The following is a 25,169-nucleotide window of genomic DNA, read 5'->3' as shown; positions in this document are numbered from 1 at the left end:
CTTTTGAGAAAACTGAAAATCCGGCAGCACTTTGCAGCAGAGGTTCTCATCCATTTAAATTATGAGCCTTTCCAAAAACTCTGATGAAAACTCTGGCTCTTCCCTCCACAAACATACACTTACGAAAAGTTTCATACACAGCTTCAAAACCTTCCACAAACCTCAGAGTAAGAATCCCTGCTCCGTGGCAAATACACTAATTCATGAAGGGTTTGATACCCATTCTTTTCGGCAGCACTCTCCACCTCCAATGTCTCGGCTCTGATAAAGGAATTGCCAAGAGGAAAGGAGCTGGGCTCAGGCCCACCTACCTGCAGCCACCTACAATGCTCCCTCTAATCGCTTAACTCTGATTCCTACTGCTCAAGACCAAATTCAGTCTTGTTCAATTATGTTGCAATGAACAGGGAGCCAGCAAAAATTTCACTAAAGTCATTTCTTCAGTTTTAATAGCCTCAGTGGCAGAGAGAGCCAAATATACAGCTGTCATTCGGATGGCCTGGAAATAAAATTATATTCTAATTTAAGCTGAATGAATTATATCTATAATTGGAATAAAATTGGAAAAATATCAGCATAATGAATGAATTCTGTAAAATTAGGTAAAATCTTTGATATTAAAAATGTATCCTTTAGGAAACATGAAATGGATGTTGCTTCTCTTATATACAATGAGATTTCCAAAATACTGTATTACTACCATCAAATCCTTGGAATTTTTCTTTTGGCTTTCACCCTTCCTTTTAATCACTAGTCTTAACGAAAGGTTTAATATATCCAATGTGTATTTCAAAACGTAGTTCTTCACATCCCATTACAAATAAAATACCACATCAATGTGATTAAAATCCTGATTTTTCAAAGTGTTCTTAAGTAATACCATTTTTTAAAAAAATGTTCAACACTACCATACACATAAAGGGTCACTTCAGAAAAGCCTTACCTCAGAGCAGTGGGCTTGTATCTGCCTTTCTTCCCACAATTAAAATTAAATAAATAAGGACTTCTGAGGTTTTGGGTTTCAAGTAAATAATATCAATCATCAAAGTTATTAATACTTATCCTCAAAGCTTTATATCCCATGTACATAATTGAAATACAAGGTTTCTAAGAATACAAATGTCTACCAGAGAAATACATGAGAAAATAAGAATGCAAAACAGCAATGCTACAGAGCCAGTGACTGCACCACCAGAAATCTCTCCAGACCTAACAGAGAATGCCAGCTGAAGCCTAGTCACCACTGCTATTTTTATTCTATTTTTTAGATTCTATTTTTAAAAGTGTTATGAGGATATAAATTTCCTTCACTAGTGACAACTGGAAGATACTCTGTTAATTTAACACTACAAAAGAATGATTAAAATCTCTATGAATGATTAGCACTTTTTATCTTAGGACCAGCAGAATATTAACCCTTCACATAAGCCCTAAGAAGTAGGCAGAAGGCAACCGAGTAACAAGATCCCGATTTTACATCCCCCCAGGAAAATCAAAGCTATGAAGAGGGTTGGGATTTGCTCGAGGCCAACATCAAAATAAACCATAGCAAAAGCTGAACTGGGACAGCGAAGAAATCAGGAGGAGAACCCTCAGGCTAAAGTTTTACTCTAATGTCTATATATTAAACCATTTGTCAGACATAAGGTAAAACTCAACTAATCTTAAATGTGTTCTAATTTAGGCTAAAGTTTGTTCTGAGGTTTTTTTTTTTTTTTTAACTTCAGCAAAATGACTAATTCTCATAATCATATTCCAGATCTCACTAACAAGAAAAATAGCATTATGAGTGCTCTTAGAAATCAGAAGATTTATTCTACCACTTGTAGTGAAATGACCTTGAGCAAATGGCATTCCTTCTCAGCAACAAATGTATGAACACATTTGTAGTACATGCTCAAACAAAGAGATATTTGAAAACGATACACACAGACTCAGATAACGCCTGTCTTCACTGGACTGATATAAAACTCAAATGACAACGGACATGATTACACTTTGGGAACCATAAAGTATTATATAAACGTAACTAAGTCCTCCAAAGGTGATTCCATCTAAAAATCAGAAATCCTTTCAAATCAAAGACTTTCAGCATTCTCTCAGCATGCGACTAGCTATTAGGACCAGAGATTAATGTATATTGCTAATTAACAAAAGTGTATCATACACAGTTGGCTCTCCATATCTGCAGATTCAACCAACCTTGATTGAAAGTGTTTGAGGGGGGAAAAAAAAAACACAAAAAATAACAATACAAAAAAAAAGAGATACAGTATAACTATTTACATAGTATTTACACTATATTAGTCATTATAAGTAAACTAGAGTTTTTTTTGTTTGTTTTTGTTTTTTTGAGACAAGGTCTCACTCTGTCATCTAGGCTGGAGTGCAGTGGCATGATCATAGCTCACAGTAACCTTGAACTCCTGGACTCAAGTGATCCTCCTGCCTCAGCCTCATGAGTAGCTGGAAGTACAGGTGTGCACCACCATGCTTAGCTAATTTTTAAAAAAATTTTTATGGAGACAGGGTCTCACAGTGTTGCCCAGGCTGGTCTTGAACTCTTGGCCTCAAGTGATCCTCCTGCCTCAGTCTCCCAAAGTGCTGGGATTACAGGCATAAACCACCGTGCCCGGCCTCCAGAGATAATCTAAAGTATATGGGAGGTTGTGTGTAAATACTATGCCAAGGACTTGAGCATCCTTAGCTTTTGGTATCCATGGGGGTCCTGGATCCAATCCCATGTGGATAACGAGGGACAACTGTAAACATACCCCCATGTGCATCGACTATAGGATTTTTTTATGTTACTGAAGAGTAAATATTTTAGACAGCCAGGAACCTATGAACTGGAATTATTATCCTAATAGCTATACTTACTACTACTATTATTCTATCTACCAATCTATAACATATATTCTTTAAAGTAGGTCCTGAATCAAAATTTCTTTTCACAATAAAGACTCTTTTTTTGAGACGGAGTCTCCCTCTGTCGCCCAGGCTAGAACTCGGTGGCATGATGATCTTGGCTCACTGCAACCTCTGCCTCTCAGGCTCAAGCAACTCTTGTGCCTCAACCTCCCAAGTAACTGGGATTACAGATGCTCACCACCATGTCCGGCTAATTTTTGTATTTTTATTAGAGTCATGGGTTTTGCCATGTTGGCCAGGCTGGTCTCGAACTCCTGAGCTCAAGTGATCCGCCCACCCCGGGCTCCCAGAGTGCTGGGATTACAGGTGTGAGCCACCGCGCTCAGCCTCACAATAAAGATTTTTCACAAAAGTATAGCACCCTCTCAGAATGTAAAATCAATGAGGTTATGATAAATTCAGCTTATTTATATTATCAACTAAACTACTAAGCATTCAGCTTCTATTAAACTTTCTTTACATAAGAGTAAAAATATAAAAACTCAAAAAAACAGACACCTAGAATTTTATAAAGTCGGCAAACTCCCAGTTTTCTCTTCTTCCCTTTATAGAATATTTTTCTAAAAAGCTCAACATGGTCCTTTTAAATTCCAAGTTCAGGCTGGGTGCGGTGGCTCATGCCTGTAATCCCAGCACTCTGAGAGGCCAAGGAGAGCGTATCACTTGAGGTCAGGAGTTTGAGACTAGCCTGGCCAACATGGCCAAACACTGTCTCTACTAAAAATACAAAAATTACAGGCATGGTGGCGGGCACCCATAGTCCCACCTATTCAGGAGGCTGAGGCAGGAGAATCGTTTGAACCCAACAGGCGGAGGCTGCAGTGAGCCGACACTGTGCCCCTGCACTCCAGCCTAAGTGACAGTGCAAGACTCCGTCTCAAAAAAAAAAAAAAATTCCAAGTTCATTCTCCTTCACTGCAGCTCTAACATTTTGATGATTAGAAGGGAATGTAAAGCAATCCAGATGCATAAAGGAGGGCACACCAGGAGCCCACCCTAACCCAGCCCAGATGCTCTCCTACGGCCATGGTTATTTCATTCACAAAACTTTGCTTGTCACTCAAAAGGCTCTCCATGAAATTGAAGTGTTATTTGCCAGCCCCGGAAACAAGCAGTGCTTTTACCTCTCGCTCTTGAAACTACTAATTAGAAGTTCTTTTCAATGCAGCTATATTCTGCATCCAGGAAGCTTAACACTTGAAGATTCAAACTTTATCACGGACAACAAGAGTCCTTATGTTGCTTTCATCTCCACAGCGTCACCCTTCCTTAATTTTTCCAGGTTCCCAAGTTAGGCCCTCAACTGACACTCATATCACACTGTCTTCATCTTGCAGTTCTTTACATGATACTGTAAAGTCATTACAGTTTATGCACTGCCTTCCCCATCTTGAGTCTCCAAAGTCTTAATCCTAACAACTGTAAGCATGGTGCAATTTTGAATCCAGAAGGCACAGCAAGAAGTAAAACCAAGTGAGTAAATGAATCTAGTGTACAAAAATTCAGAGACCATCAATATTTAGAGTTTTTCATTATAAAATAACCGGATTTGTTTTGGAAAAACAACATTGACTTCTTATTAAATTTCAATCACTACAAAATATTAAAAGGAATACTTATTAAAAATTAAAGAAGGCCAGGAGTGGTGGCTCGCGCCTGTAATCCCAGCACTTTGGGAGGCCGAGGCGGGCGGATCACGAGGTCAGGAGATCAAGACCATCCTGGCGAACACGGTGAAACCCCGTCTCTACTAAAAACACAAAAAATTAGCCGGGCGTGGTGGCGGGTGCCTGTAGTCCCAGCTACTCGGGAGGCTGAGGTAGGAGAATGGCGTAAACCCGGGAGGCAGAGCTTGCAGTGAGCAGAGATCACGCCACTGCACTCCAGCCTGGTGGACACAGCAGGACTCTGTCTCAAAAAAAGAAAAAAATTAAAGAAAGGGCTGAAACAATTCTTGTACTCTCCTTTTCACAAAAATATTTCTCTTAAGTCCCAGGATCAATATCCCTTCATATTATCAATATACCTAAAATTTAACATTGTACATGTATGTAAAAAAATCCTGAAAATAAATAGTATAAATGAGTTTTAATTATAAAGAAAAGATACTTACTGTATTCCAAAATCTAAAACTGATGGCTGAAAATGTAAGCCTTTTCCACTAAATAGTTTGTCCGAGAAGCTAAAAAAAGAAAAGAGAGGTTGATTTTGTTGTAGTTTTAACATTTAAATGCTGAGATATAACGTACTTAGACTAATGACTCTCAATCTCAATGCATGACATATAATTTTACTCCCTTATAGATTTTAAATGATAAAATTGAACTATTACAAGTCTGGTATAATTCTAGAGTTGTAAACTTAAGATAATTTAAGATTACGGTTAGTAGAACTTCATATCAAATGTACAGATTTTTTAAGCATTCAGACAGAAATAGAGATGGATTTAATTTGTAATAGCCTTCATTTCTGGGTGAATTTGGATGACATGGCTATTTTCATAAACCCTAAATCAGGAAATGATATACAAGTAAAGTTGGCCTGGGGGAGGGGACTGTGGCCTCTGACTTTGTTAAGACTTCTTATAACAAGGCAAGGACAGTGTCGCATAGCTGGTGAGGCTACAACCATCACAAGCCTGCATAAGAATAACAATCATACAGAATCTCACATGGCAGGTCACATTTCAGTTATTAATCATCACTATGATTTCATTTTCCTTCATAGTCAAAAGGCACAAATCAATATAGCAGAAAAACATATCAAAACATATTTTTAAAAACATGTAAAAGAAAACCATAATAAAGATACATGACATATAAACATACTTAAAAACATAAAATACAAAATACACATATGAGTATGAAAAACCATCAACTTCCATATGACATTTTGAAAGCTCTATTAATCTAAAGAGGTTTAACTGAAGAAGCTCCTAAAGGTAATACGAACAACTGTTTTCAAAGACTGGAACAAGCTTTCCAAAATAGAATCTTTTTGGCTGAAGACGGTGGCTCATGCTTGTAATTCCAGCACTTTGAGAGGCCAAGGCAGGCAGATCACTTGAGCCCAGGAGTTTGAGAGCAGCCTGGGCAACACAGTGAGACCCTATCTCTACCAAAAAATTTTAAAAATTAGCCAGGCATGGTGGCATGCGCCTGTAATCCCAGCTACTCTGGAGGCTGAGGCAGGAGGATTGCTTGAGCCCAGGAGTTTGAGCTTGCAGTAAGCTATGATAGCATCACTGCACTCCAGACTGGGCGACAGAGCAAGACCATTTTTGAGACCTGACTCAAAAATAAATAAGTAAATAGAATCTTTCCATTTTCTCCTCCCACCCAGCAGCCATCAACCAAGCTGGTTCAAAGGCTGGTCCAGGAGTGGAAATTTGACTTTTAAACCTGCTGGCCAACAGGCTTTGTGACCTTTCGGCAACTCCCTCTCCAAGGCCCCATTTTTCTTGAAGGTACAAACAATGCAGAGACCCGAGAACCCTTCCAAAGTCCTTGTCTCACAGGAAGAATCTAGTTGCAATCTTTTCTTCCTCCCTCCACTTTCTGCCTTTACCTAAGCTTCTCTTTCTCTATCCTCTCTCCATTATAGTCTGTTTGTACCTCCTTTATTCTATCTCCAGCACCAGCTGTATTAATAATAAAGTGATGCCGCCGGACGCAGTGGCTCACGCCTGTAATCCCAGCACTTTGGGAGGCCGAGGCGGACAGATCACAAGGTCAGGAGATCAAGACCATGCTGGCTAACACAGTGAAACCCCGTCTCTACTAAAAATACAAAAATTAGCTGGGCGTGGTGGCGGGCGCCTGTAGTCCCAGCTACTCAGGAGGCTGAGGCAGGAGAATAGCATGAACCCGGGACGCAGAGCTTGCAGTGAGCCAAGATCGTGCCACTGCACTCCATCCAGCCGTGGCGACAGAGCGAGACTCCGTCTCAAAAAATAAAAAGAAATTAAAAAAAAAAAAAGTAATGCCTTGGGCTCCATCTGCCTAATTCTTGTCAATCTCTTCACTTGTTTTGAACACGGTCGGAGAAGAGGTATGCTATTTACTCAAACCCTAAAAGGCCAGCACTAATTCTACAACTGGCTTGCAGAGAAGTTGCCTCCGGAAACGATGTGAAGAACCACAGGTGGTAACGAAGGTGAAGAGGTGCCCACAGCAGGTCCACCACAGGGACCCTACTCCAGACGGAGCTGGCCAGGCTCAGTATTTCAGAAGAAGAAGAAAAAAAAAACAGGCAACTTCATGTACCAAAAATAATCTTGAGAAAAGTCAGGCTACTGCATAGCATAAAGCAATTAATGACAGTCTTCTTCCTGTCTTGTGCACTGAAAAGTGAATTTGCCATCAGATTTTACACAACTTCCACATGAACAGATGAGGTTTGGAGGATTTAAGTAATTCACCCAAGGTCACATAGCTACTAAAAGGCAGAGCCCAAATTCCAATCCAGATCTGTGGAAGTGGGAAACATGAGCCCAGTGTCAAGTTCAGGCACTGTATGACCTATCCAAGGAACCGGTGCAGTCTGGCCTGCTGATGACGGCTTGGGAAGCAGAGCACTCCAGGCCTATGGCCATCACCTTCCAGCCCTGAGAGTATCAGTCACTTAACCTCTCTCAAGTCCTAACCTTATTCTCTGTAAAATGGAAACGATCTACCCCATAGTTATCATGAGAATAAAATGAAATAATAGGATGAGATAAAATGATGTGCCAGATATGAAGCAAAGGCTTCATTAAGGTCAATAAATATTAGCTCATATTACTAAGAGGATGACCCTCATCTAATAAGAAAAGCTAAGAGAACAGATGGAGAAGCTGATTGAGCTTAAAGTCAATATCGACCTCTGGAATTAAAAGCCCCAAACGGGATGGTAATAATTAGCTCTGAATATTATAGAATAAATGAAATATAAACTTGGGCTGTCTCATATTCTGATAGAGGTTTTTAAATTCCACAATTAGAAAGTTTTACATACCCAATAAAAATCAGACATTTAGGGCCAAACCTAGAGTAACATGGCAGAAATAGCCAGAGTGTCTCTAACTTCAAAGAAAACTCTATTTTGATCCCAAATAGATAAATAAAACCATGCCAATTTTTTTTTTCTCTAAGAGTCATAAAATAAGTTATTTTTCTCATTGGCTGATTTCAGCTTAATTGACTTTACAGCTTGAAAAATACTACATTAAGTTATAAGGAGTTTTAACGTCAGTATATAAATTTAAAAGCGCTTGCAGGTAAAACTATTTCAGACATAGGTAATGATCTGGAGAGTACTTACACATGCATATGTTTCAAATATTTGTTTGTTTGTTTTTTTGAGACAGAGTTTCGCTCTTGTTGCCCACGTTGGAGCGCAATGGCATGAACTCGGCTCACTGCAACCTCCACCTCCCGGGTTCAAGCGATTCCCCTGCCTCGGCCCCACGAGTAGCTGGGTTTACAGGCATGTGCCATTAGGTCTGGCTAATTTTGTATTTTTAACAGAGATGGGGTTTCTCCATGTTGGTCAGGCTGGTCTCAAACTCCTGACCTCAGGTGATCTGCCCGCCTCGGCCTCCCAGAGTGCTGGGATTACAGGCATGAGCCACTGCGCCTGGCTCAAATATTTGTTAAAAAACTGGGGGAGTGTGGGAGAGAACAAACTGCTAAAATTTAGTCAGCTACAGACACGAACAATTATCCTCAAATATCAGTGCCAAGAAATTATATCCTGTTTGAAATGCCAAAGTTCGCTTCAAAGAAATAACTTAAATCTCAAGAACTATAGCAATAAAAGATAAAATTTCCTCCTTTTCCCCCCTTTCTTGCAAAAGTCAGCATTTCACATTTCACCCTTCTCATATTTCACCCTTAATAATAATGATTCACGTATGTCAAAGACCACCTGGCCTCTTTTACTCTTAGGAGTCCCCACAACTTGGCATCAAATAATTACATGCATCTTGTAGAAATCAATGATAAATTTATGCCACATATTTCTTATTTTCACCCCTTCTCCATCTGTAAGATAATTGTAAAAAAAAAAAAAAAAGCTCCTAGTTAAAAGAGAAAAATGGACCGGGTGCAGTGGCTCACACCTGTAATCCCCGCACTTTAAGAGGACAAGGTGGGAGGATTGCTCAAGCCTAGGAGTTCGAGACCAGCCTGGGCAATACGGTGAGACCTCATCTCTATTACTATATATATAACATATATATTATCTGAGCTCAGTGGCACACGCTGGTAGTCCCAACTACTGAGGAGGCTGAGGTGGAAGATCCCTTGAGCCCAGGAGTTCAAAGCTGCAGGGAGCAATGACCGCACCACTGCACTCCAGCCTGGGCAACACATAAAAGGGGCCATTTTGCTTCTATAACAGGAGAAAGGCACGAGGATAAGAAATAAAGGCAAGAGCCATCTGCAGTGTCTGAGCTCTTGTTGATACAGATCCTGTTCCACACACTCTTAGTCCTTATTTTAAAGACCTTCTGCAAAGAGCTGAGCTTTCTCAGCAGCAGGACCTGTAGACAAGGATTTCCACATGTCTTATTTTAAAAAACATTGATCTTTGCCTAAGATTTTACCTGGCCTTTTTTCTTTTATCTTTTAAAAGAAAAAAATCTTTTTAAAAACTTTGGCCACATTTTTTTCTACAGACATACAACAAAGAAACAGTTTGGGCCTGGCACGGTGGCTCATGCCTGTAATCCCAGCACTCTGGGAGGCCGAGGTGGGTGGATCACGAGGTCAAGAGATCGAGACCATCTTGACTAACACGGTGAAACCCCATCTCTATTAAAAATACAAAAAATTAGTCAGGCATGGTGGCGGGCACCTGTAGTCCCAGCTACTCAGGAGGCTGAGGCAGGAGAATGGCGTGAACCCGGGAGGCGGAGCTTTCAGTGAGTCGGGATCGCGCCACTGCACTCCAGCCTGGGCGACAGAGCGAGACTCCATCTCCAAAAAAAAAAAAAAAGTTTGAAAAAGTGGCTGATACAAGAGAAATTTCACTGGAAATGAGAAGGTGCTGGGTCAGGTCCTAGTGTGACGTGAACGCCAATGTGACACAGGGATTCAGTTTCTTCTTCAACAAAATGAGCAAGCTGCATTGGATGACTCCAAGATCCTTCAAAAGCATGTAGATGCCCAGATTTCTTATTCCTAGGAAAATTAAATCTGTCTGCTGATATCAGACACACTTTAAAAAATGAGTCCAGTAACTTAGACATGGAAATGAGTTGGCTGTAACCAACTGTTCCAGCTGTTCACAAATGTTATCCAACCAAAACACGTCATTTCAAAGACAAAGCTTCATCTCCCCAGAGTGAGAGGCAGGGCCAGAGACTGCTGACCCCACCTCAAAGCTCTTGGCAATTTAATAAGGCTCAGCTGCACGGAGGCAGGTGGTCAGCTCCAGGAAGATGCTCCCCTCAGGCTTACCACCCAGGAGGCTGGACTGCCTCATATGCCCACGATCAAAACCCAGACATCAGGAGAGTCCAAAAACAGAAGAGGGAAAACCCACCGGAGAAACTCAGCAAAGCCTTTGGAGAATGGGGCTATCTGAGTGGGCCTCAATGAGCAGCTACCACGGAGGGACACTGAACAAAGGCTGCTTCCAGTAAGGCCAATGGCAGGAGTGAAGATAGCGTGGACCACCTTGGAGAACTGAGCACAGAAAGTGCACTCGCAAGCTGGCCTGCTGGCTCCAGGGGTGGAGTGAGGAGAGTGAGGCAGGGAAGCCAGTGTGAGGGGTAAGGGAAGAGGGCCAGCCCAAGGCAGAGGGCAGCCTGGGCCCCATAGCAGCTACCCAGGAAGGCTTTGCTGGCCCATGAGGAGGGAAGCGAGGGAAACTCAGCAGACACTTCCCCAGGTGACGTGCTGTGGATGTGTGCTGGCCTTATTCCTAAGGGTTTACTCAGCTCTTGGAGAACACCACAGTGTTTCAGAAGAGGGCCTGTCCTTTCGAACAAGTGAAAAATAGCTTCACCTCCTAACAGGGATCTGAGACACAACAGTGAGCACCTACATCGAGGACTGAACTGTCTGGGTTTCCATATTCCTCAGCGAACTGGGTTTCATCCATCTCTTGATGCCCCCACATCTAGCTAGCTGTCTTTGAGATGCAAACTCTTCCAACACCTGAAAGGACAGTGGGTGTTTCAAAAACAAAAACCTTATGGCCACAGCAACAATGGCTTTAGCCGCTGGATGCTGGCAAAAGGTTGCATGGACAAGAGGAAAGGTTTCCCATCCATTTCACAAACCCCCTCTGCCTCAAGAAAGGTAACTAAGTAGACCACGGTAACCAGAATAATGTTATTGCGTCAAGACTCTGAAGTGCTCAAGGAATGACATGTTATGCTAGCAAGACACTTACTGGGCTGTTCTCATTATTCAAAGAAATGAGAGATCCCACGGCTGGAAATGCTGGAAGAGACCTGGAGACTCCATAATGGCAGAAATCCCTGCATTAATCTCCTTGGTCCCTTTCTTCTAAACAGTGTGTCTGATGGGATACTTAGTCAACCACCATCTTCCTCTGGGCAGGAGACAGGTATTTCTAAGACCCAGCTGCTACCTCCTGGGACCTTAGAGGAATTCAGTATTTTTCCATTATGCAACTGGACTTCAAATCGATCCCTGCACAGATATAAAAAGTCCCAGCCTGGGGGGTGTCTATACCGATGCATGCCAACAATCAGACTGGTTACTCCAGGCGGCGGCCTTCCCCAGGCCCTCACTGCCTGGAAACGCCTATGAACTGAGGCAAGGTACTGAGCTTTAGGGCCTTCCTTGAAAAACAAATGGCCTAAGCTGCACAATTTATTAAATGAGTTACACAACTACATAGTTATAAAATTCTACATCATGATCTTAGTACAAGTCGTTTTTTCTGTTTTTATTTTTAATTTAAAAAATACTTCTCCCCAGAAGTTTACTGATAGGAAAAAACATAAAAGACACAGGCATTGCTACTTAAGTTGGAACTGCCATTCTTACCGGTCAATTAACTACTTGAAAAGAACCATTTAACAATAGAGGCAGAAACCAGTATTTTTCTCCATTAAAATCCTACCAATAAGAAAAAGTTTTTTGGTAGGACATGATTTTCCTAGTTTCTTTCACTGTAGAAAGCTTCAGGCTTCAAGGTCAAAGCAATTATTAAACCAAAAGAGAGGAATCAAAAAGTCCTTGGAGCGATACCAAGAGTGGTCTGTTGGAGGCGCTCTCGCTAATAACAGGACCTGGGGATGTACAGCAGTCCAGCGTGTTGATGGCTGGCCTTCCCAAGACAGCGACAAGTCATCCACACTAATCTGTCCCTCATATTGCTGATGACCTATGCATCCACACTATCCAAGGAGGAGACATTGCGTCTGTCAGACTAACCCCACAGTTGCTCTTTCTGGATGCATCCCAGGCTCACAGCCCCCTGTCCTGCCCTCTCCAGGATTTCCATCTCCCTCCCAGCTCTGTCTCCTCCACTTACTTACATGAAAAGAATCATGCCCTGCTCACTTAAGATCCTTCTTCACCTTCCCTAGCCGCTTCAAGTCCTCTTCTTCCCTTCGAAGCCAAACCATAGGTGATGTAACAATGACAGCAAGTAAATTTATTAAGTACTTGTAGTATACCAGATGTTGTGCCAAGCACTTTATTATATATAATCCTAAGAACCCTATGTGGATACCAATAATCATCCATCGCATTTTCGCACACAAAGATGCTCTGGGGATTTAAACAACTTGCCGAAGCGCACCTGGCTGTGGGGTGGCTGAATGGGAATGTGATCATGCATTCACAGCCCCTTCACTACACTGCCTCCACCTGACTGCTCTCTGGCCCCAGCCCTCTCTGCAACAACGTGGCCCTTGCTGAGGTCATAAATGATCACAGCCTGCGAAATCAAGTACCGAGCTGACTTGGCCTCTCCACTGGCTACCCTCTCTTGAATGGCTCTCCCTTGGTTTCCAGGAAACCTCCCCAATACCTCCTACCTCTGTGGCTGCTCCTTCTCCCTTTCTAACTCCTCTTCCTCTGCCTATCTCTTCCATGCTGTCATTTCCAAAGCTCTTCCTCTACTCTTTTCTCACTCTAGCCTATTGTACCTATCCAGTGGGTTTGCCTATCACCCACAGATTAATGCTTCCTTCACTGACATTTGTGATCACTGTAGCTGTTCAGCATCTTCCTTTACTGCATTGGTACATTTCCCATGGTCATCCCTCCCGGATTCGGAAAGGGCCAGATACTAGTTTTACTTAGCCCCACTAACAGCTGGGGTGCTAGCCCATGACCCAGACTTCTCCAGATTTACCCGCCTGAGGCAGGGCCTCCTCAAGCTGATGCCACAAGGAAGCAAAGAAGTTGAAGAATCTGTCCTGGGGGACCACAGCAGTACTGTAGCAGGGTAAGTGATGGGGTGGGGTTCTCAGCAGTCTATTTCCATGGAATATTTTTGGCTGTGGCTCTAGCTGCTAATCCCTCTTTTTGCCGGCTTGTTTTCTGGGCCTGGTTCTTTGGTCTTCCTAGAGATTCTGTCAGCTGCCCAACATCTTTTCAGCTCAAATCAGCCAGAGTTTGGTTTCTGTGGTTTGACTGATTCATTTCCCAAGCCTGTGTATCTGTGGCCTAGACTCTGCTGAGCTCCTGACTCGTGTTTCCATCTGTACCAGGCCTCATCCCGTGGATGGCCCACAGGCACCTCCCAATGGAATAAAAGATGCAGTTCACCATCTTGCTTGCAACGCCCCTCAGCTGGCTGTACTATATTCCCACGGCAGTGAGTGCCTTGGCCTACCTGCCCAGCTGAAAGCTTTGTTGATACCTTGACTCCTGTGTCTTCCATAACTCCATGTGCAACCAAAGAAATCTGTCCCTCACCCCCACATTCCATGAGGACCAAAAGGCATTTTCTCTCCAATTCAAAGAATTTTAAAATACATTATTTACATATTTACTCTTACCACATTCCACATACTATAAAGATCTACTTTAGCCAACTAGTTAAAGGACTTTGCAAAACCCTATTAAAGAATAGGCCAGCAATTAAGCTCACATTTCCCCAACTCCCATCCCAACTTTCTCCTTACTCCAACTCCCATTCCAACTTTCTCCTTACTTTCATGGCTTCTCCTCTGTGGTTTAAAGATTTGACATCTTTCCTAGACGCTAGGGTAGGTCACTCTACTATATGTTAAAATAATGAAATGTGATTATAAAATCTGCAAAATACAAAATACATTTTGCATTACCTTTCAGCTCTAGGACAAGTTAGCACGAACATTCAGTATTAGATACCTCCAGCATTAACAGAGTTTGCCAGACACTATACATAGAAAAAAGAAGCCAAAGCAGAAATTCACACGAACCCTAAGCAGATAAGGGAGTCTAGGGATGAAGGACTTTTTCCTCTTTGATCATGGGTGGACAATGCAAGCTCATGCATTACCGTGCATGTTATTTTTAGAAAACCAACTGTGAGTTCTCAAAGTGTCCATAAAAATTTAAGTTATTAGTTCCCTAATGGTGCACTAGCCATGTTTTAAAGCTCATCTATAACACTTTAAGCAACTTGGTAGCTGAACTTATTCATACTGTAAAGGCAGACATGCCAAATCCCACCAACATTCATTTCTTCTATCTACCCAAGGCAGTTAGATTCAGAAATCCCCAAAGGCAAATAAAAACAGGCTGCCTAACTTTCACAGGCTCACAGTGTTATGTATGTATCACACACCTCCTACAATACATAACACATATGGTACAAGGGAGAGCACAGTCCACAGTACTTTAAGTGTCCACAAGAGGAAGAGATCACCTGGCGTGGAATAGGTTAGGAAATGCCTTTTGGAAGAGGTGGCATTTGAGTAGGATCTAGAAGGCTGAACATGCTGTCTTCAGGTAAGGCTGGAGGAAGAGTTTTAACGAAGTGAAAAAACACAAGTTAAGGCATACAGATCACAGAAAGGCTGATAAGATAAAAAGTGAAGTACAAAAGATAATTAATTTCTAGAGTTTCTCAGTAGGACCGAAGAACAATCCTATGTAACTTTATGACCTGGAATAATATTTTACTAAAACACACTGAACTGACAGATGTTTTTTGTTTTTGGGGTTTTTTTTGTTTTTTTGTTTTTATTTTTGAGACAAAGTTTCGCTCTTGTTGCCCAGGCTGGAGGGCAGTGGCGCGATCTCAGCTCACTGCAACCTCCGCCTCCCGGGTTCAAGCAATTCTCCTGCCTCAGCCTTCCCCAGTAGCTGGGATTACAGGCGCCCGCCACCATGCCCGGCTAATTTTGTATTTTTAGTAGAGACAGGGTTTCTCCATGTTGGTCAGGCTGGTCTGGAACTCCCAACCTCAGGTGATCCGCCTGCCTCGGCCTCCCATAGTGCTGGAATTACAGGCGTAAGCCACCATGCCCGGCCCTGACAGGTGTTTTTTTTTTTAAAGTCCCAATATGAGCAAATATCTCAAAATGATCTTCAGACAAATACAAAGAATGTTAACAAGATTGCCAGAAAAATCTAATGAAAAATTTCAAACTATTCTTTGAAGGGCCAGCCTCATGAGTAAAGGAGCCAGCAGGAGCAAGGGAGCCCCCTGCTTCACAGCAGCTATTACAGTCGAGCACAATACTAACATGTATATCAGTGTTTCACTCCACCAGGGCCCAGTCCCATCTCTCAGAATACCTAGACAATATGTCATTATTCAAAAAGTTAAGTCTTCTCTCCTCAAAAAAAAAATATATATATATATAGCCTCTGAACATAATGTTTTTAAAACGGAATGCAGCAGAAACCTTTTTAATTGAAGTTTCATGCTGTCCATTCAGCAGACTAGCATAGACCACACACTTGCCCATAAAGTATAATTTACTATCACCAAGCTCACTTATATAATATAACCCCACTGTCAGAGGAGGACTTTAAAAATGATTTTTCTTATGTGAAACCCAACAAACATGGCACTGGAGAAACCAGTCTAGAGTGTGCCCAGAAAAACAAGGACTCCTTAACACAAGTCAGAGGACTGCTGGGTGTTTGTTTTGTTGGTTTTTTTTTCCGCCTCCCCCCCCTTTTGGGGGAGGTATGTGACTTAAACATATGTTGTATGAAAAGCAATTTTTCCTTGAGAAATAATGGTAAAGATCTCATTGTTTCTTTCCCAAGGTTCTGTGACAGAGGTTGCTCTTTGGCCCCTAATATCCCCCCTTCTCGTCTTCTTTCACATAATGGAATTTTTAAGTGGGCATATTTCCAAGGCTCCTCTGCATCTGGGTACGGCCACGGGACTAAGTTCCAGCAAATGGGGTGAAAGCCGAAGTATCGCGCTGGCAGTTTCCAAACTGCTGCCAGGAAAACAAACGTCTCCACCTTGTCCCACGAGTAGGAGATCCCAGTACCCTGGGGAAGGCAACGTGGGGTCCCTAAAGACTTCCTGGAGCCAGCGGCTGCATATCTGCAGACTCTCTCAGGAGAGAGAAAACACTCTCTTAAGATGTAAGCTTTAATTCTAACTGGAACAGCTTCCCATTCTTTTCCAACACCAGAAACTGCCAGTGGCAGCTGCTCAGCGGAACTAATACTACATGGCCTCATCACTCCAGCCCCTGCTTGCCCTGAGGGAGGCGGGTTTTTCAGCAGTGCCAGCCTTTCAGGGCGGCCAGAAGCAGAGCATCCCAATAAACCAGAAAGCTAAGTGGCTGAAGCAATAAAAGTCACTCAAACATAACCCAAATCTGATGGTAAAACAAAGAAAATCCTAAGTATGGAAAGGATGGTTCCTGCTGTCTTTCACTGGGAAAACCCATTGGTTCTGGTGGGGGCCTAGGGTGGCTTTGGCCCTGCACTGATGTAAACTGGGAAGTGCCTGCATGTGACTGGTTTAGAGCCTATCCTTCTGCTTCGTAACTAGACCTGCAGGGACGTACAAGGACCTCCATGAGATGCTTCAGGGAACCAAAGGTGGGAGGGTATTCCAGACTGATGTGGCCACACCAGAAAGAAAAGAGGTGCTAGAAGGAGCACACAGGCGACATCCCCACCTGGAAGGAACAAAGTCCTGGAAGGAGCATAGTCAATAAGAACCACTGCCATTTACATTTCAGGGAAGGCAAGGGGTAAGAATTATCCTACTCTTTGAAGATTGCTTAAAACATCCTCAAATACCGATACACATTACCTCCTTCCTGTGGGGTGGCTGGCAGGAACCTTACAAGGGAAAATACTTGTGTTCCTGCTCTACTTAAAGTTGTTCAGTGTTGTGTGAAACTGCAGAGTTCTTGCAAAATCAGAAGAGAAAAAATCAGGGAAAGTTGCATCTTGCTTCCCAGTTAGTCTAGGGAGAAAGGAGTCCATCAGATATAACACAGCAGTGGAAGAAAGAATGAGGCTAAATTCCTACAGGTTTGTCAGAGGCTTTTGAACCAGAGCAACTCCATCTTAAATAGGAGCTGGCTAAAACGAGGCTGAAACCTACTGGGCTGCATTCCCAGACAGTTAAGGCATTCTAAGTCTTGGATGAGATAAGAGGTCGGCACAAGATACAGGTCATAAAGGCCTTGCTGATGAAACAGGTTGCAGTAAAGAAGCCGGCCCAAACCCACCAAACCAAGATGGCCACAAGAGCGACCTCTGGTTGTCCTCACTGCTACACTCCACCAGCGCCATGACAGTTTACAAATGCCATGGCAACATCAGTATGTTACCCTATACGGTCAAAAAAGGGGAGGCATAAATAATCCACCCCTAATTTAGCATATTATCAAGAAATAACCATGAAAATGGGCAACCAGCAGCCCTCAGGGCTGTTCTGACTATGGAGTAGCCATTCTTTCATTCGTTTACTTTCTTAATAAACCTGCTTTTGCTTTGCACTATGGACTTGCCTTGAATTCTTTCTTGTGTGAGATTCAAGAACTCTCTCTTGGGGTCTAGATCAGAACCTCTTTCCTGTAACAGGTTCACTGGGTCCCAATCAGGAACAATCTACAAAGGTGGAGTTAACCATAAAGATGAGTACAAGAGATCATCTAATGCTCTTGTGATCAGAAGTTCAGTTTCCACTATTATAAAATTAAGGTAAGACCCTGTGATGGTTAACACTGAGTATCAACTTGATTGAAGGATGCAAAGTATTGATCCTGGGTGTGTCCGTGAGGGTGTTGCCAAAGGAGATTAACATTTAAGTCAGTGGGCTGGGAAAGCCAGACCCACCCTTAATCTGGGTGGGCACCATCTAATCAGCTGCCGGCACAGCCAGGATATAAAGCAGGCAGAAAAGCATGAAAAGGCTAGACTGGCTTAGCCTCCCAGCCAACATCTTTTTCCCATGCTTTCTCCCGTGCTGGATGCTTCCTGCCCTGGAACATCAGACTCTCAAGTTCTTCAGCTTTGGGACTCGGACTGGTTTTCTTGCTCCTCAGCTTGCAGACAACCTATTGGACCTTGTGATCGGGTGAGTTTAATACTTTGTAATAAACTCCCCTTTATATATATACATAGGAGGGAGGGAGGGAGATAGATAGACAGACAGACAGACAGACAAGACAGATAGCTAGATAGATCGATCGATTCTGTTAGTTCTGTCCCTCTAGAGAATCTGACTGACATAGACCCCCTAAATCCATTGTGAGGATTAAATGAAATGTGTTTGTAAAGAGTTTTGCCAAGCACCCAGCAAAGTGTTTCAGGATTTCTTTTATTAGAGGTTGTGGGGAGGTGGGCAGAATGCCTCCAACAGAACTCCAGTGCCCTGACAGCTAGAGGCTGCACTGCAGGCACTGCAGCAACTGAAGTGGGAGCCTCCCTTTCAACTCAGCTCAGGGAACTTAATTGTTCTTAATTATACAGACGCCACTCATATGCAAATCATACATGAAGAGTTTTCCTTTTAAATTGTAATTTTTCTTTCAAACCCTTGAGGCACTGAAGTGTTATTGCTGAAGATGTCTGCAAAAGAAAGAATGGCCCTGCGTGGTCCCTCAAGCCCAGGAGTCCCTCTCCACAGGCCCTCACTCCCTCTGCCCCATCAGCAGCTTGTTAACCCCCCCAGTGGCCAGGTCTGCCCCAGTCTTGCTCCTGGATTTTCAGCCCAGATCCTAACAACTTCCCCTGTCTTTCCAGCATTCTCCATCCCTAGACAAAGCACGGTATGAATCCATGCGGATGTGCAGGAAAGCAGGGAAAAGCAAAGATCAGCTGGTAGCAACATGGTTTTGTCCATTCAATCCTTCTCTCAATAAACACCCATTCCAAAAGAAGCAGAGCGCTCCAACAAAAATTGTGTTTTGAAGATTGTAAACAGCAACATGAAAAAAGTGCTGCCGTTGCCGTGACAAGTAAACAAAAGGAAACAAAGCTGTTGTGTGCAACAAGATTACAACTAAAAAAAATATACAAAGGAAAATGAGAAGGCAAATACCAAAATATTAACAGCAATGTTAGGATGAGTAGAATATCAGACACTTTCCTTTTGCCTGACTCTCCAAAATGGTTCCGAAGCTGTGAGAATATTAAAGATGTTCAGAACGATGTGCTTTTTGAAAACTCAAGAGCAATAGGAAGGTACACTCTTCCTAAATACAGCTTATAATTATTTCTTTTTTTTATTCAAACAGCATATTTCCACATTAATAAATTATTTAAAAGCTAAAAAAAGTTAGCTTTTAAATAATTGGTTTTGTTATGTTGCTTCACTTCCCCTAACTCGCTGGCCACCTCTCAGTCTCCTCTACGACCCTTCTGAATGCAGAGACACCCCAGGCTCCAGACCCTGGTCCTCTTTTCTAAGCAATCTAAAATGACTCAATGCTTATCTGATCCAACGTGAAGGCTATAAACACCACCCCAAATTTACATCTCTAGCCCAGCACCCTTCCCAACTGCCCATCCACATGTGCTCTGGAATGTCAAAAAGACATCCCAAACTCAACAGGTGTGAAACTGAGCTCCTGATCTTACCCCCAAACCCAATTGCCCACAGCCATCTCCGCTCAAGCCAATAACAAAATTGGTTGTTCAAGCCAATAACCTTGGAGTCATCCCTAACTGTTCTCTTTCTCACACCCCGCATCCCATCCATCGGAAATCCCATGAGCTCCGCTTTCACCAGGCCCACTGCCACACCTGATCCAAGCACCCATCATGTCTCTCCATCTCTTGCTTCCTGGCTGTAAGGGCCTCACTGGTTTCCCTGCCACCCAGGCTCAGCACTGCCAGCATGGCCTCTTTAAACCTAATTCAAATGGCATCACTGCTCTGCTCAAAATCCCCACAAGAACTCCGCATTTCCAAGGCCTCACGCTGTGCTCTCCCTGTGACCTCACCAACTCCACACCCCTCTCCAGGTCTGTACCCATGGTGCTCTCACCACAAGCGTCTTCTGGCTTCACTGGGAATATCCCAAGTATATGGTCCTCCTACCTTAAAGTCCTTTGCAGTGGCTGTTCTCTCTATCTGGAACATTCTTCACCCAGACAGCCTCATGGCAAACTCCCCCATCTCCATCAAATCCTCCAACTCCTGGCCAGGCACCGTGGCTCACACCTGTAATCCTAGCACATTGGGAGGCCGAGGCGGGCGTATCACGAGGTCAGGAGATAGAGACCATCCTGGCTAACATGGTGAAATCCCGTCTCTACTAAAAATACAAAAAATTAGCCGGGCGTGGTAGCACGCGCCTGTAGTCCCAGCTACTAGGGAGGCTGAGGCAGGAGAATCGCTTGAACCCGGGAGGTAAAGATTGCAGTGAGCTGAGATTGCGCCACTGTACTCCAGCCTGGGCAACAGAGCAAGACTCTGTCTCAAAAAAAATAAAAAATAAAAATAAATCCTCCACCTCCTTCAAATCCTTGTAAAATCTCACCCTCTTAATAAGCTTCAACCTCCTGTTTATAGCTGCAGCCCCCACCACAATCCTCATCCTCTTTTCCCTTGACCGGTTGTTTCAACTTTTTCTATACCACATATCACCTTATAACATCCATAAAATTTAGTTTCGCAGTTTTCTCTTTCTCACATCCTATTAGACTGCAAGGTCCACTAGATTTTTGGTCTATTTGGTTTGCTGTTTTGTATTTACAGAACACTCACTCAGTAACATTTGTTGAGTGAAAGAAAACCTTCCCAAACCGGTGTCATTGATTTATAAAATCACAATTCAGGCCTCAGAATATTTCTTTTTAATTACTCAGTATAAAGCTGGCTTCATCCTAGCGTGTCAGAAACCGCAGAATCATAAAAAACGTTTCCCAAACTTCAACCAAAACCTTCACCAAATCTAATTTACCAAAACAATAAAAGTATGTATAGAATACTTTTAAAAAACCAATGTCAGGTTGGTTATATTTCTTTTTCAGCTTAAAAAATATATCGGGTCTATTCATGCCAATCACAAATACAACATTTAGTGATTTGCTAAATTACGAATGCTGTAAATGTTAGAGGGCAAGACAACTAAGAAACTTAAAAATGCAAAAAACATAGGATCCTACTAAGGAAAATAAGGTACTGAACCAGGCAATGAAAAGTTTAGAAAGAGATTAAGCTAGAAATTGCGTGATCAGGTGGATCATGCTCAAACAGGACTGTAAGAGGAGGTCCAAGTTGGTAACCCTTGGCTTGGGGAGAATCTTTTAGAAAGTAGCACCCACAGCCTGGGCCTGGTTCAAATGCTTTGACTAACCATCTGAATCAGCAACACTGGTTATTACAGCATGCCTGAGATGGTTCTTTTAGTTCCATTGCTTGAATGAATAGATCTGTAATCCCAGAATGAAGAAATGAATCAAAACCTAGAGTAATTTATAAGCCAGTGACACAAAATACAGGCAAGCTGAGGTGAGGCTCAGCACCTGATTGGCAGCCTCCCCTCCGCCACTGCTGCCGCAGATGTGCGCCCCACTCCCACACACAGTCCCCCTACTTATAATGGGGTGAATGTGGCCAATGTGGAAATAAAAGAATTGAGAAGGAGGCTGGGTGCGGTAGCTTACGCCTGTGATCCCAGCACTTTGGGAGGCCAAGGCGGGTGGATAACCTGAGGTCACGAGTTCGAGACCAGCCTGACCAACATGGAGAAACCCCGTCTCTACAAAAATACAAAATTAGCCGGGTGCGGTAGTGCATGCCTGTAATCCCAGCTACTTGGGAAGCTGAGGCAGGAAAATTGCTTGAACCCGGGAGGCAGAGGTTGTGGTGAGCCGAGATTGCAACACTGCACTCCAGCCTGGGCAACAAGAGCGAAACTCCGTCTCAAAAAAAAAAAAAAAAAAAAAAAAAGAATTGAGAAAGAGAGAGAATCCCTAAATCCACCTGTGCCTGAAGCTAATACCCCTGCTTCTTCCAGGTTACCAGGGCCAATGAGTTCCTTTAATGCGTCAGCTAGCTGAGTGAAATCTGTCACTTGAAGCTGAAAAGATTCCAACTAGTAGGTATATGAACCCAGCAACTAAAACATAATTCATGAGATTGTGTCCAAAAGTCAGCAGGTAACCTTTGGAACGTTAAGAAACATTTTATGACTATTTATAAAAACAAATGCTTTCCGAGAAACAGTATAATTTTGCAAAAGGCTGAAGATGATCTGAAATTCCCACTTAAAAAAAAAGAAAAGGTGTCCATCGAAAAGTACAAACTACATTTTCTTTATAAAAGAATCAACAGGTTATTTTAGGAGGGATAAAAGTGTTCTAAAATTAGAGTGTGCTGCTGGTTGCAAAATCCCACAAATACACTAAAAAATATTGAGGTGCACTCTTTAAGTGGGCAAATTGTATGCCATGTGAATTGTATCTCAATAAAGCTTTAAAAAAAAAAAAAAAAAAAGCACTAATAGCAAGTAAGCACACACGCCAGACTCCTAATTCAATCATTCTGTCAGGATTCCATGTAGGAAAGAGGAGGCCATTTCTGCAGATGCATCTTCTCACACATGTACCCATACAAGCTCTACACAAGCTCATTCCCTTTCTGTGCACACATACGCCTCCTGTACATAATGAAAATGCCATATGCAGATGCATTTGATTAGCACCATCCACATTTCCCATAATTATGCAGTGCTTTGTAAGCTGCAGTTAATTCCTAACTATTATCCAAGTGCAAAATCATTCTGCCTAATTTCAAGCAGCCTGGCAGCTGCAGAGGAAGAACAGCTTTGGCCTTCACTGGAGATCCATTTGACATATAACCCCTGCTGCTACAAGGACTCCAATCATCTAGAGCTAATCAATTTCAATCAAGCAGGCTCTACTAGACTGGAGAACAATGGTGATTTCCTTCTTCATCTGTTAGCATGCACCTTAAAAGGGCCAGAAGATGAAGAGAAGGGCAGAAATCAGGACTGGGGTTTGGTGGGGAGGTGGTGGAGAGGTGGGGAAATTGAATAAGAGAAGAACAAGTGCTTACACCAGACATGTGATCCTTAAAACACCTGGCTTCCAGAGCTCAGCAAACTAACACTACAAAATTATCCTAAATTCGCCAGTTCTCCAAATAATCCCTTGACCTCTCTTCTTAGGAGGCATTTCCGGATTTTAAATAACTTCCATTGTCTTTTTCCTTTAACTATAAACAGAGATAAGAAAATATACTAACAGCACTTTATACAATAAAATAGCGTATTATACTGTAAAATGCCACGTTTATATAATAAAATACTGTATAATAAGGTACTCACATGAATTTTTAACTCTTATTACAGACAACTCAATTTTTATTCTGGATTCAGTAACATTTTTGAAATATATTCCTTTCCTCCAGTAATAACAAAAGAGGGAAATCCTGTAGAGTTCACATTCTGACAGTATTTACAGGATTAATCCCTTTATATCCAAGAAAAGGTATATCCTCTGTAGTGGAATCTTTAAAAATGTGTAGCTCCTAAACACTTCCTCCCTTTTAAAAAGAATTCTCATAGGCACTGGCTCCTAGAGTCAAGAAATAATTTAGTCCAGTAATAGCCAATGTGGCCATCTCTCAGAGATAATATGGATTCAAGGGTTCCAGCACTTCCCCCGAATCAGAATTTCTAGGGATAGAGCCTAGGAATCTGTGTTTGAGGAATAGCTCTCTCAGACAATTCCAGTGTACATGCATCCACTAGGGGAGCAGAAGGAACCTGAGTACATGCATTTGGGAACCACCGATCCATTTATCCATCTATCTGCTGCTCATTCCAGGATACTTGCAGTGACACTTCTGTTTCCAATGCAGCTCATTCCCATTATAAAATTCTTCAGCCTCAGCCAGAGTCAGGCTGCAGGAAATGAGCTAGCTATTTTAAGCAGAAAGGGATTTAATATAGAGAATTAGGTGCTTATAAAATCACTGAAGAGTTCAAGGGAGCAGGCTCTATGCCGGGCCTCCAGGAAAGACTCCCAGAACCACATGGAACTGGCCCACAAGGGGTGCTGGTGCCTCTGCCACATCAGGAAAGTGGAGGGGCCTCAGGAAGCTATCTTGGAACTACTGAGTCAGCCACATCCTGTCAGCTGCGATCCTAAGAGCTACCTCTGTCACTGCCGCTGGTCCAATGTCAGATATCAACTCAGTCAAACAGTGGGACGAATCACTCACTTTTTGCTATGCTCCAGAGGTCGAACTTGCATGAGTAAAATGTGCTTCTGAAAATACCCAGTGAATACCTTTTAAAGGTACTTGCCAGAACCAAGTACAGCAAGCCAGCCTACCCTGGACAGAAGACCCTCAACTTCAATCTACGCCTATGCAGCATTCTCTTTTCAAGCAGTCTCTAACAACCCTCAAGTCTCTCTCACCTACAGTACTTCCTTTGGGCGTTTTTCTATTTCCCCTTCCTGTGGGGAAACTGCTCGTTCATGTCCCAGTACTGTACCATACCTAATAATATCTTTTGAATTTATTCTTTGATTCAGCTCATAATGCAGCCTGTCTAGATCAGGGTCCTGATTTATCATCCAATAAACCGGCTCTTTTCCCCAAAATGCCACCATCCACCAAATTAATGACACTTAAACTATCAGTTTAAGTATACTAATGCCACTTCCCCTGGAATATCCTGATAATCACATTATCAAGATCTGCCAAAATTCAACCAGCAATTTTTACACAGTATTTCCCGGACCTTATATCCAACACAGCATTAGGTGTAGTGAATGGATAAAAGTATAAAACACAGACCCTGACTACAAGGAGTTTGTATTCTCCAGGAAGCAGCACAGACCTAAAAAAAAAAGGACAACAGAG

At 42.6% G+C, this 25,169-nt stretch overlaps 1 protein-coding gene across 49 annotated transcripts in view; it reads right to left on the bottom strand.

Moving 5' to 3' along the window:
* Positions 1–25,169, bottom strand: part of TMEM131L (transmembrane 131 like) — a 170,341-nt gene that overhangs the window by 81,406 nt on the left and 63,766 nt on the right. For all 49 annotated transcript variants that reach the window (XR_010156364.1, XR_010156362.1, XR_010156365.1 and 46 more), the window contains one exon: positions 5,045–5,113. Coding sequence is in view for 20 of the 49 variants with exons in the window: in XM_063809115.1 (XP_063665185.1) it covers positions 5,045–5,113 (69 nt within the window). In the remaining 29 variants the exon portion in view is untranslated. The remainder of the gene's footprint in view (positions 1–5,044; positions 5,114–25,169) is intronic.

This window comes from Pan troglodytes, chromosome 3, assembly GCF_028858775.2.
Source record: "Pan troglodytes isolate AG18354 chromosome 3, NHGRI_mPanTro3-v2.0_pri, whole genome shotgun sequence".
Classification (NCBI taxonomy): Eukaryota; Metazoa; Chordata; class Mammalia; order Primates; family Hominidae; genus Pan; species Pan troglodytes.
Note: the sequence above shows the minus strand (reverse complement) of the source record. Positions and strands in the feature narration are given on the sequence as shown.